Here is a 19,886-nt window from a genome sequence, read left to right on the forward strand (position 1 = left end):
AGAACTCTCGGGTGAAGTCCATCAGGACCAGGTGATTTATTAATCTTAATTTTGCTTAGTCTCTCCCGGACTACTTCTTCACTTAAACAAGTATCTAACCACAAATCATTTCTGTCACTATCGTTATGCAGTACTCCCACCATCAGTTCTTCTCTGATAAACACTAATGAAAAAAAATTTGTTCAGTATTTCTGCTTTTATTTCGTCATCCTTTATCAATACTCCAAATTCATCTTTTATTGGACCTATGGTCTCCTTTTTTAACCTTTTACTGTTTATGTATTTAAAAAACTTTTTAGGATTGGTTTTTACTCTCTATAGCGATTTGTTTTTAATTTTCCATTTTAGCTGCTCTTATTTCTTTTTTGCGTTTTTTTCCTTGTAATACTTGAATGACTCCTCCTTTCCATTAGATTTAAATGCTTTCAAAGCACGCTTCTTTTTATCCATTTCTGCTTTGACCTTCTTGTTAAGCCACATCGGTTTGAGTTTAGCACTCCTGCGTTTACTGCAGATGGGAATAAATTTGTGAATATTGCTATCTAGCATCCCTTTTAAAGCATCCCACATTTCCGAAGTGCTCTTGTTATGAAACAAAACTTCCCACTCAATGTTAAGTGCACATCTCAGCATACTGAAAACTTCCTAAAGTTAAATGTTTTGGTTGAACCCTTATAGCTATGTTTCCTGAAACTGATGTCGAATGTGATCATATAGTTTATAGTTTGATATAATGTCCACATTATTTGTAATTACTAGATCCAGAGTAGATTTACCCCTAGTTGGGTCCTCGACTAATTGAGACAAGTAGTGATCCTTGAACATATTTAAGAACCTGTTGCCCCTCGCTTTAACACAGGAATCGTTACTCCAATTTATATCAGGATAATTAAAATCCCCAATCCTAGGATGTGCCCCAATCCCGCAGCCCTTTCGATTTTTGCAGCAAGAGTTGTTCTTTCTCATGTATGCTAATATCCGGCTGTTTGTAGCACGTGCCTATGACTAGTTTTTTTGCATCAATACCCCCACTTGAGATTTCAACCCATAGTGACTCCACATTATCGCCAGTCCCCTCATAAATAACCTCCTTTAAGTATGGTTTAAGAGATGGTTTAACATAAAGACATACACCTCCTCCTCTTTTGCTTGCCCTGTCCCTCCTGAAAAGAGAATACCCCTCCAAGTTTGCATCCCAGTCGTGAGAGTCGTCCCACCATGTTTCTGTAATACTTATAATGTCATACTCAGCCTTTGATGCTAACAATTCCAATTCCCCCATTTTACCTGCTAGACTTCTTGCGTTTGTAAGCATACATTTTAGTTTAGCAGTTCCCTTGTCGGTTTTGTTTTTTTAAAGATATCCTATCATTGTTTACTTGTGCGTCCCTAGAGTTACTCTTACTGACTGTTCTTCTCGCTCCCTCTCCACCCCCACCATACTTGATACTGCCCGCCTTACTCTTCTCTTTGTTCAACCCAATGTTTCCATCTAAATTCTCCGCCCTGACATACCGTATATACTCGAGTATAAGTCGACCCGAATATAAGCCAAGGCACCTAATTTTACCACAAAAACCTGGGAAAACTTATTGACTCGAGTATAAGCCTAGGGTGGGAAATGCAGCTTTAGCCGTACACAGCCCTCATACTGCCAGATATGCCCCCACAGTGCCAGATATGCCCTCATAGTGCCAGATATGCCCCTACAGTGCCAGATATGTCCACACAGTGCCAGATATGTCCTCACAGTGCCAGATATGTCCTCACAGTGCCAGATATGTCCTCACAGTGCCAGATATGCCCTCACAGTGCCAGATATGCGCTCACAGTGCCAGATATGCGCTCACAGTGCCAGATATGCCCTCATAGTGCCAGATATGCCCTCATAGTGCCAGATATGCCCCCACAGTGCCAGATATGCCCTCATAGTGCCAGATATGCCCCCACAGTGCCACATATGCCCCCCCCCCCCCAAGTGCCAAATATGCTCCCCCAGTGCCAGGTATAACTTACCCTCCACCGCTCCTGCGCTGTTTTGTTAAGGAGGGGCACGGAGGGCATCCCTCCTGCGTCTCCGGCGGCCGCGGTGGGTCTGTTAAATGAAGTGCCGGTTCGTGAGCCAATCAGAGCTCACGAATGGGTACTTCATTTAACAGACCCGCCAGAGACGCAGGAGGGACACAGGAGAGGCGCGCGCTGTGTCCTCTGTGTCCCTCCTTACTGCTGACTCGAGTATAAGCCGAGGTTGCTTTTTCAGCACAAAAAAAAGTGCTGAAAAAGTCAGCTTATACTCGAGTATATACGGTAAGTATTTTCCCTTATGCTCCGTACATCATTTTCTATATGCTGTAATGATGACACATAATTGTTGTTAGTTAATTTTTTGGCAATACCTTTGTTAATACCCTTTTTAGAACCCATGTAAATACCCTTGCCGGCTGCTCTTTCCCTCCCCCCCTCTCCACCCCCATTTAACTCACTACCACCATCCCTACTATTCTCACTGCATGACCCATAGTTTCTAGCTTAACCCTCCCCCCAGGCTCCTAGTTTTAAAGCTCCTCCAACCTACTAACCATCCTTCCCCCCAGCACCGCAGACTCCTCCTCATTCAGGTGCAATCCATCGCGACAAAACAGATGGCGCCTGACTGAGAAGTCCACCCAGTGTTCCAAGTACACAAACCCCTCTTTCCTACACCAGTCTCTAAGCCACACATTTACCTCCCTGATCTCCCTCTGCCTCCCTGGGCTAGCGCGTGGCACTGGTAGTATTTCAGAGAATATTACCTTAGATGTCCTTTTTTTTATGGCCTAAGTCCCTATAATCTTTCTTAAGGACATCCCACCTACCACTAACTTTGTCGTTGGTGCCAACGTGCACCAAGACCGCCGGGTCATTCCCAGCCCCTCCCAACAATCTATCTACCCGGTCCGCGATGTGCCGTACCCGAGCACCCGGGAGACAACAGACCATACGGCGATCACGATCCCGGTAGCAGATTGCCCTATCTGTCTTCTTGATGATTGAGTCCCCTACCACCACCATCTGCCTGGGTGCCTATCTAGCTTTCATCCCACTCCTCCGGTTGTTATAGGGAACAGTCTCCTCCGGCTTCCCACCAGAGCATAAAGGAACAGAGGCACATCATAACAAATCTTTGATCCATCCCACACTTCACCAATATTGTTGAAATCTATCCTTAACATGTTAAGGAAGGTGATCACAGTGGAGAGAGTTAGGGTGTCCTATACATTGCATAGCATATAATGCAAGGAGACTGGACCCCTTGCAAAGAACAGGCAAAGTAAGCACAGCAGTGGCTGTGGGATGAAAAAGAAAATTGACTGGTGGCCATATGTGCTTCCATTGCTGCCTGATACTGAATATTCTGGTGTTCCATGGAGAGGGATTGGTCTGGGAAAGACCTACCAGTGATCGGTGATGACTCTCTACCTCTGTAGCGCTACTGCACAAATTCCATGCAATAGATAAGCCTAGAAAATCATTACCATTTTTCTTTTTCTTTGCAATGATAACCATTCTTACAGGTGTCCCAGTTTTCCAGGATAATATAGACTTTAGCTTATTTATAAACCTAGAAATAGTGTGTAAATAGTATGTAATTGTTTTATTACTGTTTAAGACGGAGACTGAACTAGCTTACAGTATGTGCTTCGTGGGTGGGTTTCTGTTTTTTCTGTGTTTTAAATATAGAATATAAAAACCTTTGTGGAAATATAAACATATGTTGATTTATTAATCTCTGCTATACATTCTACTAATATACTGCATGTTCTGAAAAAAGCTAGAGATTGTGCAAGCATGAGCTATGTGATGAAAGCATCTGAAGTGTAATCCATGGGGCAACGTTTCCTTATTAAATCTGCTTGGAATGATTAGTTTAATAAATTGCTTATTGATTTATAGTAAGCTGCATATAGAGTGGTTACCTGTGACTAGGGTGCTCTCTGTCTGCTGTTTAGAGTTCTATGAAGACATAACCCCAACAGTGCAGCTATGCAGAAAGCGGGAGAGCCACAAGCTTTACAGCACTCACTGTGCTATAATAGTTAAAGATTTTTTAATTACAGGTACTCGTATCCTTAATTTTCCTCTAGTATGATATAGTTTATAGCTCTGTTAAAACTGACGCGTGACATTGTTATGCATTCTTAGAAGACAAAAATTACAGACTGCAACAGGATATACAAGGAGGTAAACTAGAATCAGAGGAGTATCAAAGGCTCAATCCATGCATACATAGGTCCTGATGCAGAGGTGGATGCATGACTGATTGATGCTGTACCTTTTGAGAGCAGTGGATCTGAGAAGATATATAAATGATGCAGACATCGTCTTTTAATTTGGGCGCCCACCTGTGTCTTCTTAGATCCGATGCATGCATTGAAAGCATTGGATCACCATCAGGCATCTGAGTTGCCAAGAAGACACAGTCACTGGCCTTAGCACACCTAAAAAATGGGGCAGACAAGTGCCGGTTTCCTAAAATAGCCCCCTCCCATCCCCCAAATAGCTACAGACTGTTAATTACCCGATGTCTGCAGTCACACTTCGTTCAACCACACAGGACCAGATTTGCACATGCACAGTGCGGCTCAGAACGAAGTGTTGCTAAATCTGTAGGATTGATTCAATTACAGCAGACTACCTTCAATGGCGGTCTTAATTTCCCTTATGTCTTGCGGTACTCTCAGGCAGCTTAACTGAGATATCTTCAAGACTGGTTACACAATCAGGAAAATTATGCCAACACAGATCTGGAGATCGAATTTTCACTGGGTGGGGAATTAGTAACCTTTTTACATCTTCACGACAAAGAAGTATATTAAGGAGAACCTATTGCTATGGTCTACCAAGACATTATGTACTTGGATGAGGCATAAACATAGTGTTAATGCGTATAAATCATTATATCTCCCCTTCTTGGATAATCCAGACTTTCAAGAGGAGCTAGCATATCACCTTTTTAATATTTGGAGGTTGGGAGGTATATTTAATATAGGCATGGTCAATAAACAAACTCAAAGGCCACTCAACGTTCCAGGAAGCCAGTAGCATCTACCGAGTAGCATTTCTCCTGGTCCAGCACTACACCAATTCTATTATACAACATTTCTCCTCATACAACATTTTATCATCCTCAGCAGATTGTCAGAATCCAACTGATATGTTACTTATAAAATGGCAATCTCAATAAACACTTCCAAATTTTTTTGACAGGCCTCTCAACTTCTCATAACTGTTGAAAGTGTGGTGAACCACATGCAGACCGTTTCCACTGCCTTTGGCTTTGCCCATTAATTCAACTGTTTTGGGTGCAAATACATAGCTACTCAACAATACACCTAGTAAATTATTTGTCTTTAACCCCAGAGTGGGCTCTTTTCGGTATCTTTACAAATGGTCAAAATATATCTAAAGGTAGCAAAATATTACTGCTTGCAATAAGTGCAGCGGCTCATAAAGACATCTTAAAAGTGTGGATACATCATGAACCTTCATCATTGTCCTTATTTAAAACCAAGCTCTTTTTTTATCTTTTCCAAGTGGAATGGGTAGGAGTAGTGTTGTTGTAGAGAGAGAGATAAGAAAGTGGAACAATTTTTTCAGACTATGGGAAAGCTACATCACAACTTTAACCAATGCTGTTACAGTAGATCACAAATTCACGGCTCACTATCCAGAGTGGTATATGTCCAGAATGGTAGAGGGTGATCCTCCTGTTGCCTTTTAATTCTCTCTTTCTCGACTTGATGTGAGGTTTTCGGTTTTTTTTTCTTGGTTTTTTTTGGGGGGAGGGGGGCAAGCACAAACTATTTTTTTCCCTTTGTCTTTATTAGTAATTATAGTTGTATTTCGAACTTACAGTATGACATATCATACCTTATGTTCTTTGTGAAATTCCATAATATCAATGTCGTACTAAACCTATGAACGGTTTGGTTTCTGAGTCATACTGTAACAAAAGACTCTTGAGATGATGGCATTGTGCTATTACTTTTGTTTGATTGTTCAAACAAAATGTGATACATATGTCTTTTATTTGTAAAATGATGTTCTATTCATTGCTTCAATTAAAAAAAAACATTTAATACTTGAAATGATAATACAGGTCAGGACCAGAGCTCACTACAGTTCTGTTCCTATTCTTCTATAGACCACACACCCTTAGCAGTCTCTACTGATGTACAGCTAGGATCGAACCTGGAAAAACAAGAGAAGAATTATTAAGGCAATAGGTAATTAGTAGATTCACTCCCTTTGGCAAAAAATAGGGCATAAGTATTGTCCAAGATATCTAGTTATAACTGTTACAGAATGCCATTAATTTGTAATTAAATAGCACGGAAGTAACAATTGCATTGAAAGTAATAATAATTTTCTCTATCGTCCTAGTGGATGCTGGGGTTCCTGAAAGGACCATGGGGAATAGCGGCTCCGCAGGAGACAGGGCACAAAAGTAAAGCTTTCCGATCAGGTGGTGTGCACTGGCTCCTCCCCCTATGACCCTCCTCCAAGCCAGTTAGATTTTTGTGCCCGGCCGAGAAGGGTGCAATTCTAGGTGGCTCTCCTAAAGAGCTGCTTAGAGAAAGTTTAGCTTAGGTTTTTTACTTTACAGTGAGTCCTGCTGGCAACAGGATCACTGCAACGAGGGACAGAGGGGAGAAGAAGTGAACTCACCTGCGTGCAGGATGGATTGGCTTCTTGGCTACTGGACATCAGCTCCAGAGGGACGATCACAGGTACAGCCTGGATGGTCACCGGAGCCTTGCCGCCGGCCCCCTTGCAGATGCTGAAGTAAGAAGAGGTCCAGAATCGGCGGCAGAAGACTCCTCAGTCTTCTAAAGGTAGCGCACAGCACTGCAGCTGTGCGCCATTTTCCTCTCAGCACACTTCACACGGCAGTCACTGAGGGTGCAGGGCGCTGGGAGGGGGGCGCCCTGGGAGGCAAATGAATACCTAAATTTGGCTAAAAATACCTCACATATAGCCTCCGGAGGCTATATGGAGATATTTAACCCCTGCCAGAATCCGTTAAGAGCGGGAGACGAGGCCGCCGAAAAAGGGGCGGGGCCTATCTCCTCAGCACACAGCGCCATTTTCCCTCACAGAAAGGCTGGAGGGAAGGCTCCCAGGCTCTCCCCTGCACTGCACTACAGAAACAGGGTTAAAACAGAGAGGGGGGGCACTAATTTGGCGATATGCTTATATATATTAAGATGCTATAAGGGAAAACACTTATATAAGGTTGTCCCTATATAATTATAGCGTTTTTGGTATGTGCTGGCAAACTCTCCCTCTGTCTCTCCAAAGGGCTAGTGGGTCCTGTCCTCTATCAGAGCATTCCCTGTGTGTGTGCTGTGTGTCGGTACGTGTGTGTCGACATGTAGGAGGACGATGTTGGTGAGGAGGCGGAGCAATTGCCTGTAATGGTGATGTCACTCTCTAGGGAGTCGACACCGGAATGGATGGCTTATTTAGGAAATTACGTGATAATGTCAACACGCTGCAAGGTCGGTTGACGACATGAGACGGCCGACAAAAATTAGTACCGGTCCAGACGTCTCAAAAACACCGTCAGGGGTTTTAAAACGCCCGTTTACTTTAGTCGGTCGACACAGACACAGACAGGGACACTGAATCCAGTGTCGACGGTGAATAAACAAACGTATTCCTTATTAGGGCCACACGTTAAAGGCAATGAAGGAGGTGTTACATATTTCTGATACTACAAGTACCACAAAAGAGGGTATTATGTGGGATGTGAAAAAACTACCATAGTTTTTCCTGAATCAGATAAATTAAATAAAGTGTGTGATGATGCGTGGGTTCCCCCCGATAGAAAATTATGGGCGGTATACCCTTTCCCGCCAGAAGTTAGGGCGCGTTGGGAAACACCCCTTAAGGTGGATAAGGCGCTCACACGCTTATCAAAACAAGTGGCGGTACCGTCTATAGATAGGGCCGTCCTCAAGGACCAGCTGACAGGAGGCTGGAAAAATATCATAAAAAGTATATACACACATACTGGTGTTATACTGCGACCAGCGATCGCCTCAGCCTGGATGTGCAGAGCTGGGGTGGCTTGGTCGGATTCCCTGACTAAAAATATTGATACCCTTGACAGGGACAGTATTTTATTGACTATAGAGCATTTAAAGGATGCATTTCTATATATGCGAGATGCACAGAGGGATATTTGCACTCTGGCATCATGAGTAAATGCGATGTCCATAACTGCCAAAAGATGTTATGGACACGACAGTGGTCAGGTGATGCAGATTCCAAACGGCACAAAGGTGTATTGCCGTATAAAGGATGAGGAGTTATTTGGGGTCGGTCCATCGGACCTGGTGGCCACGGCAACTGCTGGAAAATCCACCGTTTTTTACCCTAAGTCACATCTCTGCAGAAAAAGACACCGTCTTTTCAGCCTCAGTCCTCTCGTCCCTATAAGATCATATCTGCCCAGGGATAGAGGAAAGGGAAGAAGACTGCAGCAGGCAGCCCATTCCCAGGAACAGAAGCGTTCCACCGCTTCTGACAAGTTCTCAGCATGGCGCTGAGACCGTACAGGACCCCTGGATCCTACAAGTAGTATCCCAGGGGTACAGATTGGAAGGTCGAGACGTTTCACCTTCGCAGGCTCCTGAAGTCTGCTTTACCAAGGTCTCCCTCCGACAAGGAGGCAGTATGGAAAAAAATTCACAAGCTGTATTCCCAGCAGGTGATAACTAAATTACCCCTCCTACTACAAGAAAAGGGGTATTATTCCACACTATATTGTGGTACTGAAGCCAGAAGGCTAGGTGAGACTTATTCTAAAAATTTTTTTGAACACTTACAAAGGTTCAAATCAAGATGGAGTCACTCAGAGCAGTGATAACGAACCAGGAAGAAGGGGACTATATAGTGTCCCGGGACATCAGGGATGCTTACCTCTAAGTCCCAAATTTGCCCTTCTCACTAAGGGTACCTCAGGTTCGTGGTGCAGAACTGTCACTATCAGTTTCAGACGCTGCCGTTTGGATTGTCCACGGCACCCCGGGTCTTTACCAAGGTAATGGCCGAAATGATGATTCTTCTTCGAAGAAAAGGCGTCTTAAGTATCCCTTACTTGGACGATTTCCTGATAAGGGCATAGTCCAGGGAACAGTTGGAGGTCGGAGTAGCACTATCACGGATACTGCTACAACAGCACGGGTGGATTCTAAATATTCCAAAATCGCAGCTGATCCGACGACACGTCTGCTGTGCCTAGGGATGATTCTGGACACAGTCCAGAAAAAGGTGTTTCTCCCGGAAGAGAAAGCCAGGGAGTTATCCGAGTTAGTCAGGAACCTCCTAAAAACAGTGCATCATTGCACAAGGGTCCTGGTAAAAATGGTGGCTTCCTACGAAGCAATTCCATTCGGCAGATTTCACGCAAGAACTTTTCAGTGGGATCTGCTGGACAAATGGCCCGGATCGCATCTTCAGATGCATCAGCGGATAACCCTATATCCAAGGACAAGGGTGTCTCTCCTGTGGTGGTTATAGAGTGCTCATCTTCTAGAGGGCCGCAGATTCGGCATTCAGGATTGGATGCTGGTGACCACGGAGCCCAGCCCGAGAGGCTGGGGAGCAGTCACACAGGGAAAAAATTTCCAGGGAGTGTGATCAAGTCTGGAGACTTTTCTCCACATAAATATACTGGAGCTAAGGGTAAATTTATAATGCTCTAAGCTTAGCAAGACCTCTGCTTCAGGGTCAGCCGGTATTTATCCAGTGGGAAAAACATCACGGCAGTCGCCCACGTAAACAGACAGGGCGACACAAGAAGCAGGAGGGCAATGGCAAAAACTGCAAGGACTTTTCGCTGGGCGGAAAATCATGTGATAGCACTGTCAGCAGTGTTTCATCCCGGGAATGGAAACTGGGAAGCAGACTTCCTCAGCAGGCACGACCTCCACCCGGGAGAGTGGAAACTTCATCGGGAAGTTTTTTCCACATGATTGTAAACCGTTGGGAAATACCAAAGGTGGACATGATGGCGTCCCGTCTGAACAAAAAACGGGACAGGTATTGCGCCAGGTCAAGAGACCCTCAGGCAATAGCTGTGGACGTTCTGGTAACACCGTGGGTGTACCAGTCGGTGTATGTGTTCCCTCCTCTGCTTCTCATACCTAAGGTGCTGAGAATTATAAGACGTAGAGGAGTAAGAACTATACTCATGGCTCCGGATTGGCCAAGAAGGACTTGGTACCCGGAACTTCAAGAGATGCTTACAGAGGTCTTATGGCCTCTGCCGCTAAGAAGGGACTTGCTTCAGCAAGTACCATGTCTGTTCCAAGACTTACCGCAGCTGCGTTTGTCGGCATGGCGGTGGAAAGCCGGATCCTAAGGGAAAAAGGCATTCCGGAAGAGGTCATTCCTACCCTGGTCAAAGCCAGAAAGGAGGTGACCGCACAACATTATCACCACATGTGGCGAAAATATGTTGCGTGGTGTGAGGCCAGGAAGGCCCCACAAAGAAATTTCAACTCGGTCGTTTCCTGCATTTCCTGCAAACAGGAGTGTCTATGGGCCTCAAATTGGGGTCCATTAAGGTTCAAATTTCGGCCCTGTCGATTTTCTTCCAGAAAGAATTGGCTTCAGTTCCTGAAGTCCAGAAGTTGTCAAGGGAGTATTGCATATACAACCCCCTTTTGTGCCTCCAGTGGCACTGTGGGATCTCAACGTAGTTCTGGGATTCCTCAAATCACATTGGTTTAAAACCAGTCAAATCTGTGGATTTGAAGCATCTCACAGGAAAAGTGACCATGCTCTTGGCCCTGGCCTGGACCAGGCGAGTGTCAAATTGGTGGTTTTTTCTCAAAAAAGCCCATATCTGTTTGTCCATTCGGACAGGGCAGAGCTGCGGACTCGTCCCCAGTTCTCTCCCTAAGGTGGTGTCAGTGTTTTACCTGAACCAGCTTATTGTGGTGCCTTGCACCTACTAGGGACTTGGAGGACTCCAAGTTGCTAGATGTTGTCAGGGCCCTGAAAATATGTTCCAGGACGGCTGGAGTCAGGAAAACTGACTTGCTGTTATCCTGTATGCACCCAACAAACTGGGTGCTCTTGCTTCTAAGCAGACTATTGCTAGTTGGATGTGTAATACAATTCAGCTTGCACATTCTGTGGCAGGCCTGCCACAGCCAAAATATGTAAATGCCCATTCCACAAGGAAGGTGGGCTCATCTTGGGCGGCTGCCCGAGGGGTCTCGGCTTTACAACTTTGCCGAGCAGCTACTTGGTCAGGGGCAAACACGTTTGCTAAATTCTACAAATTTGATACCCTGGCTAAGGAGGACCTGGAGTTCTCTCATTCGGTGCTGCAGAGTCATCCGCACTCTCCCGCCCGTTTGGGAGCTTTGGTATAATCCCCATGGTCCTTTCAGGAACCCCAGCATCCACTAGGACGATAGAGAAAATAAGAATTTACTTACCGATAATTCTATTTCTCGGAGTCCGTAGTGGATGCTGGGCGCCCATCCCAAGTGCGGATTATCTGCAATACTTGTACATAGTTACAAAAATCGGGTTATTATTGTTGTGAGCCATCTTTTCAGAGGCTCCGCTGTTATCATACTGTTAACTGGGTTTAGATCACAAGTTGTACGGTGTGATTGGTGTGGCTGGTATGAGTCTTACCCGGGATTCAAAATTCCTCCCTTATTGTGTACGCTCGTCCGGGCACAGTACCTAACTGGCTTGGAGGAGGGTCATAGGGGGAGGAGCCAGTGCACACCACCTGATCGGAAAGCTTTACTTTTGTGCCCTGTCTCCTGCGGAGCCGCTATTCCCCATGGTCCTTTCAGGAACCCCAGCATCCACTACGGACTCCGAGAAATAGAATTATCGGTAAGTAAATTCTTATTATCACAAAGATACTGACATCAAGTCTATATAACTTAATATTCCCTAGAGAAAAACTAAAAGTACATTTGCTAATGCTTCAGCTAAGGTAACCATTCTTTATCTTTCAGTCAAGAATGCAAATCCTTACTTCCCAGCATTTGGATGAGGGGATGTGGTATTCTATAATGCGCCCCCCCCCCCCCCATGCATCACACCCCCGTTTCACATTACACTGGTTTGCTTCCGCATCCTTTGTTTGCACTGTTTAGATGCAGTGCTGCTTCCATTCACCGTGGCTCTGCCCATCTAGAGCATCAGGTGTGGGACTGGCTTCCCAACCAGCAGACTCTCCAGCCTGTTGCAGGGACAGTGAAATAGTGCCAGAAAAATGGATGGTCGGGAGGTAGACAAATCCAAATCCCTTTCTTATCATTATCTCCAAACAGGCACTAGGACTTACAACAAAGGCTTAACGTTCAGCAATGCATGTTTTGGAGGTGGGAATCCCTTGACTCAGATAGAACCAGTGTGTACATTATAATTATAAAGCTTGCAACATGAAAATCGAGGGCTATTACCTCCTGCCTGCAACTTTATCTTCATTTGCGGTTACTCATTACTTCAGGGTTTGTTTTATGATCATGTGAAAACTCTTAAAACAGAACACATATGAATAGTGAAAGCAGGCAGATTAGCACTCAAGTTAATGCAGACAGCCTGGTGTAGAGGAGCTGCTCCAGCACTAGGCAAATTCATTCAGTCAGTGACCGTGATCATGATGCATAACAGCAGAGCTTCAGTGAGTAGCAATACCAGGAGAGGAGGAGCCACACCAGCATTAGAAATCTTCATTGACTGTGACTGATGTAGAATGGAAGGATTGGGGTGGGGTCATCACGCGGTGTTTACAGTGCTTACACTGCAAGTTACATTTCTGGCTGTATAGATCTTGGTGCAGGGCCCATAAATCAGGTGGCTACACAGGACTCCCTAGACTTGTGGGCCCGCGTGTACTGCACAGCCTACATCCATGGAAGCTACGCCATTGGGCCAGGCTTGTATAAAGGGAAGATTATTGTTAGCAGGCAAACCATTTACACAATCCCATACACTATTATCCTGGGGGGAAATTAATTAAAGGTCGACTTTGGTCGATTTGTGGAGTTTTTTTGGTTGTGAAAAATCCGCAATTTAGCAATTTGCGTATTTACTAAGAATTCATTCACATGGAAGTCACATGGCAAATGCAACTTCGTGCTCCAAATCGCAGCTAATCACCATCAGTACAAACTTCTTCCAGATAATATTGGTATCAGTTGAATTTGCAAATTTAATAAGTATCGACTTGATAAAATCGCTCCACTTCACACCAAAATTGTAACAAAGTTGCATCTGAATGCCCTAAATCAATGTACTGTGTTTTTTTTTGCCTAAGACCCATCAAAAGCACCACCAAATTTTCACAAAAATTGCACCTTTGGTGAAAACCATTATAATTAAGATTTAACAAATCTGAATGCTAATACAAGCCCAACAAGTTACCTGCAGCACTGACTTTCTGCTCTCAACCATGGCAGAGGCAAATTTTAGAGTAGTCTGGATGCATGCAGTGATTTTATGTGGACTGCACCAGCGGACTGATAGGGCCCAGGAGCAAGAAACAGAACATTCATATGTGACTTATAAAGCAACTTTCCAAATCGCCACAAATTGCACACGTCACAATGCCACTAAATACACTATTGAAAGTCTAAGATGCAAGTAAAAACACTTGTTAGTGAAAGTGTGATTTTTGATTTGGCGATAAGGGGTGATTATGGGTGATTTCTAATCTTATCCAAAATGATTCTTAGTAAATTTACACCCGTTGTATAACTAAATAAAGGTGCATACATACAGTGAGATATTGACTATTTTTCGATTTTGACTTTGCGATTTCCCCTGAACTTTCCGGAGCCCTGAACTACCAATACTGACTATCTTTATTTGAGATTTTGACTGTGAGATTTTGACTAAGTGCCAGTTTTGACTATACTATGTACTAGATTGTTCACAATATAGTCAAGATTGACTTGCCTGCACAGTCTATATCTTCTTGCGATATCGACCCCACGGGAGCGCATATTGGTATCACAAGCTGTATACACACTGTGCGATTTGCACTAACTTTCTTTACGATTTTGTCTATATAGTCAAAATCCTAAGGTTATATTGCACCGTGTGTGTGCACCTTAAGTTTGATACGATAAGTGCTGCTGGATCAACTATCAACCAAGTAGACAGAAACATCTAGGTACAGACAGTAACGAAAACATTTTCTCATAAACCGTGATGACCTAGTCATGGTCCTGACTGGGTGAATACAGCCTAGTACAGTATGTTACTGTAAACATTTTCTGACCTAATAGTGCATCACCAAGTTTGATATTTGCGCTTTGTTTTATGGAATAGGGTTGATACCACAAATCCTCCCATTTCAATTTGACAGGTGCCTCATACTCTGCACTGTCATTAACATTTTAGATACATCTTTAGACTCATGAGCAGGTCCCTTTTCCCTTATGTGCTGTTCCTTCCCTCACTTATGTCATTATCTCTTCCCCACTGCCTACATCGGCACCTATCCCCTGATGCAGCAGTGTTTATAAACTTTGTCCATGTCCCGAAACGTTCTGCACTGTAAGTCACTTTTTTCTTGTTTTATTTATATTGTTTCTGTTTATGTAGTTTATAAGGCGCCGTGGATCCCTTGTGGCGCCATATAAATAAAAATAGTAATAATGTTTCAAATCTAGTGTGACTTCATGGGATGCGGTCAAGATCCTGCCGGACGGAATCCCGGCGGTCGGAATACCGACACCGAAATCCCGACCGGCACAATCCCGACATATTCTCCCTCTGTGGGTGCCCACGACACCCATAGAGGGAGAATAAATTAGTGTGCCGAGCGTAGCGAGGCATCGCGCCCGCAGCGTGGTGAGCGCAGCGAGCCCGCAAGGGGCTGCGTTGCGCTCGCCCCGCTGTCGGGATTGTGCCAGTCAGATTTGGGATTGTTGGCAGTAGATTTGTTACATTTGGTGACTTTGTCAAAAGTTTAGTTGTCACCCAGCAATGTATGGCCTTTCTGCTCCTGAACTTTGCAATACCATAAGACCCGGGGTGTGTCTTAGTTCCAAATTATAAAAAAATCTACCTTTCAGGTATACAGTAGTTAAGCCATCCGAAAACACTATTTCTGCCTAAAGCCAGGTGAGGTTGGTTAGGTTAGGCTGGCAGCCATGTGATACTGGAAGAATGTTAGAAAGTAAGTATTGGATAACATTGTTTTCTTTATTAGATATTGTCAGTAGTCTTGTGTTTGCATCAACGGAGCAAACTTACACTTTATACTTATTACCGTATATACTCGAGTATAAGCCGACTTTTTCAGCACTTTTTTTTGTGCTGAAAAAGCCACCTCGGCTTATACTCGAGTCAGCGTTAGGAGGGACACGGAGAGCACAGCGCGCGGCTCTCCTGTGTCCCTCCTGCATCTCCGGCGGCAGCGGCGTGTGTGTGTTATAGAAAGTGCACGAACCGGCACTTCCTTTAACACACACCGGGGACACAGGAGAGCCGCGCACTGCGATCTCCGGTCCCTCCTTCAGAAGACAGTGCGGGAGCGACGGAGGGTAAGTATCTAGCACTGTGGGGCATATCTGGCACTGTGGGGCATATCTGGCACATCTGGCACTGTGGGGCATATCTGGCACTGGGGCATATCTGGCACTGTGGGGCATATCTGGCACTGTGGGGCATATCTGACACATCTGGCACTGTGGGGCATATCTGGCACATCTGGCACTGTGGGGCATATCTGACACATCTGGCACTGTGGGGCATATCTGGCACTGTGGGGCATATCTGGCACTGTGGGGCATATCTGGCACATCTGGCACTGTGGGGCATATCTGGCACTATGAGGTCTGTGTACGGGTAGAGTGGCATTTCCCACCCTAGGCTTATACTCGAGTCAATAAGTTTTCCCAGGTTTTTGTGGTAAAATTAGGTGCCTCGGCTTATATTCGGGTCGACTTATACTCGAGTATATACGGTAGTTTATTTAATTTTTGTATGTAAAATATGTATCTGATTTCCTTACTATTGCTTTCAGGAATTATGAGCAATATTTTGTGAAGGCTCAGAAGGTGCGACGTCTTATAGCAGATGACTTTGTGAATGTTTTTCGATCTGGTGTGGATATATTACTTACTCCCACCACACTGGGAGATGCAGCTATTTACCAAGACTTTATAAAAGAAGATAACAGAACTCGCAGTGCTCAGGAGGATGTTTTTACACAATGTGCCAACATGGCTGGTAAGCATTATTTATTAGCAACTCAAAATATCACAAGAAGATTGAGAGAGTACACTTATAAGGGAGATGTGCAGATTTTATTTTCAGTTGTTTTTTACATATTTGTTCTTTAGCCATTTTTTTCCTTTATTTATTGCCTGGTAGTCAAAATCATTTTATAGTGTTGTCGCAACTCATGGATGTATGATGGATGCTGACCTGTACTTTAGGATTGACTGAGACCCAGAACCAAGGACCCCCGCAAAGAGGTTTGGGCTTTGTTATGGCCGGCATGCATGCCACGCCCTACTGTCTGGGTTCCCAAGTACGGGGCTGGTATGCACTGGCGTAGGAGCTGATAATACGCAATGGGACTTATTAACACAGAGTCCTCAGACTGGATCAGGGCAGGATGGGTACTCTGGCTCAGGAATGGCAGGGTCAGGCAGGAGTCAGGCATACAGGATGAGGTAACAGAGATCACTCTGGGAAGACAATAGGAAATACAAGGCTAGACACTGGAGTTAGATATTGAAGCCTATACTCAGGAACTGGGTAGTGACCAAAGACTTCCTTATATAGTATGGCACTTGAAATTGGCTCCAGCCGCAGCCCGACAGCCCCTGAGGAAAACTACATTTGGTTGAAATAGCTGTCGGGCTGCGGCTGGATGACTCTCTGACATGTTATTCCTGTAAGGAATAAAATCTATCACTGCTTTTGCATCTAAAACGTGAGTGCTGGTATTTTTCTTTTTCTGGACCTGGGAGAAGTGAGCGTGCTTATAATACTGTTCTACCGTGCACTGCCACATTTTTTCTTGTCTATTTTTTCTGAATGCTGTCAAATATGTATGTGTGTTTGTGTGGATATATATATATATATATATATATATATGTGTGTGTGTGTGTATATATATATATATATATATATATATATATATTTATAATATATGTATGTGGGCCCCCTTCATTTTTGCCTTTTAATAGGATTAACTGAGCCAGGGCAGTCGGACTTAATCTCCTGCTGTAATGACTTAATCCCCTGATGTATTGCTCTCTCTGTATTGTATTGCAGGTGAGAACAATAGATGAAAGGCTTATGCTAATAAACCACGGTGCACGTAGACGCAGCAGAGAAGCCAAGATGAGCATGTCTCCATATGTGTGTGTGTGTGTGTGTGTGTGTGGTGTGTACATGTATGTGTGTGTGTTTGTATATATACGGTGTGTGTGTGTGTGTGTGTGTGTGTGTATATATATATATATACACACAGCCCTACTGAGATAATGACACATTTATATGTATATTGTATTATATATCTGTATAATATATCTATATATACACATAATATATATATATATATATATATATATATATATATATACACACATATATTTCTATATAATATTTATATATATATATATATATATATATATATATATATATATGCGTATGTATGTGTATATATATGCACATATATATATATATATATATATATATATAGTAAAGAACAAAGGACTGCGGCACTCCAAATGCAAAAAGTTGTATTGATTAAAATGTCATAGCAGCACTACATCAGGCAACGTTTCGGTACTCGCAGGTACCGTTTTCAAGCCACATGCTGTCTGGCTAAGAAACAACACAAACAAACAGAAAAAACAGAAAAAGCAAATGTAGCTTACCTAAATACCCCCCGCCGCTGTAGGAAGCCGGTGGTGATCCGGGCAAACGTCATGCGTTGCCTAGCAACCAGACGCCCGCAGCTGCATAGTCTCCCCGGCCTCCCACAGCGGCTAAAGGAGACAGACACATAATACATGCTGTTACTAAGCTGCATACAAGAAACCATAATGGAATCTACCCAAATATGCACACAAAGATAAGTACAACAATGGGAATCGACATAAATGAAGTAAAGTGAAATAAAGTAGAATAGAACACAGTGACAAAGGGAAACAGACCAATCAACACTGATCACGCATGGAGGACCTATATCACTATATAAATACATATGCTCAACTAAGCAGAAATGTGTTCTATTCTACTTTATTTCACTTTACTTCATTTATGTCGATTCCCATTGTTGTACTTTGTGTGCATATTTGGGTAGATTCCATTATGGTTTCTTGTATGCAGCTTAGTAACAGCATGTATTATGTGTCTGTCTCCTTTAGCCGCTGTGGGAGGCTGAGGAGACTATGCAGCTGCGGGCGTCTGGTTGCTAGGCAACGCATGACGTTTGCCCGGATCACCACCGGCACCAGCGGCTTGACGTGATTGGCAAGCGCCCATAGTGGATGGATGCCACGTGGGACGCTGCCGCAACCCGTCTTCCTACAGCGGCGGGGGGTATTTAGGTAAGCTACATTTGCTTTTTCTGTTTGTTTGTGTTGTTTCTTAGCCAGACAGCATGTGGCTTGAAAACGGTACCTGCGAGTACCGAAACGTTGCCTGATGTAGTGCTGCTATGACATTTTAATCAATACAACTTTTTGCATTTGGAGTGCCGCAGTCCTTTGTTCTTTACTGCATTATTTATTTGCTGAGGGCACCCTCCTAACAACAATTTTGTTAGCATTGAGTGCGGGTTCATATCTTGGACTATATATATATATATATATATATATATATATAAAATGTAAATCTAAGGGCGCTTAAAGACTACTATATATCACATCTATATTGTATACATAAAATGCAATATGAGCTCAGTTTTAGTATTTATTACATAAAAAGTATCACACTTGTAAAATTACAGTGAAAATTCAACAAGAACTCATTTACATATTAAGTGAGTTTAACAATTTTCTGTCGATGACAGTCCAGATGTGACTTATGGCTCGTGACAATTCTTCCTTAGCAGGATATGGCAGAGATGGATAATAGTACCAGAACAAAACCCAATGCGTTTCGTCCCTTTCTGGGACTTCCTCAGGGTTAATCACCGGTGCCAGAAGTTTTAAGATATTCCAAAGAAGTGTGAATATCACTGTATTTCTCTGACGTCCTAAGTGGATGCTGGGGACTCCGTCAGGACCATGGGGAATAGCGGCTCCGCAGGAGACAGGGCACAAAAATAAAGCTTTAGGATCAGGTGGTGTGCACTGGCTCCTCCCCCTATGACCCTCCTCCAAGCCTCAGTTAGGTTTTTGTGCCCGTCCGAGCAGGGTGCAATCTAGGTGGCTCTCTTAAGGAGCTGCTTAGAAAAAGTTTTTAGGTTTTTTATGTTCAGTGAGTCCTGCTGGCAACAGGCTCACTGCATCGAGGGACTTAGGGGAGAGAAGTTCAACTCACCTGCGTGCAGGATGGATTGGCTTCTTAGGCTACTGGACACCATTAGCTCCAGAGGGAGTCGGAACACAGGTCTCACCCTGGGGTTCGTCCCGGAGCCGCGCCGCCGACCCCCCTTGCAGATGCTGAAGATTGAAGGTCCAGAAACCGGCGGCAGAAGGCTTTTCAGTCTTCATGAAGGTAGCGCACAGCACTGCAGCTGTGCGCCATTGTTGTCACACACTTCACACCATAGGTCACGGAGGGTGCAGGGCGCTGCTGGGGGCGCCCTGGGCAGCAATGTATAATACCTTTTATGGCTAAAAAATACATCACATATAGCCCTTGAGGCTATATGGATGTAT

General features: G+C 44.0%; 1 protein-coding gene across 2 annotated transcripts in view; it reads left to right on the top strand.

Moving 5' to 3' along the window:
- The window catches only part of QRSL1 (glutaminyl-tRNA amidotransferase subunit QRSL1), a 175,368-nt gene that overhangs the window by 147,099 nt on the left and 8,383 nt on the right, over positions 1-19,886 (top strand). For both annotated transcript variants that reach the window (XM_063917063.1, XM_063917062.1), the window contains exon 10: positions 16,064-16,269. In XM_063917063.1, the coding sequence (XP_063773133.1) occupies positions 16,064-16,269 (206 nt within the window). The remainder of the gene's footprint in view (positions 1-16,063; positions 16,270-19,886) is intronic.

The sequence above is a fragment of the Pseudophryne corroboree genome, chromosome 4 (assembly GCF_028390025.1).
Source record: "Pseudophryne corroboree isolate aPseCor3 chromosome 4, aPseCor3.hap2, whole genome shotgun sequence".
NCBI lineage: Eukaryota > Metazoa > Chordata > Amphibia > Anura > Myobatrachidae > Pseudophryne > Pseudophryne corroboree.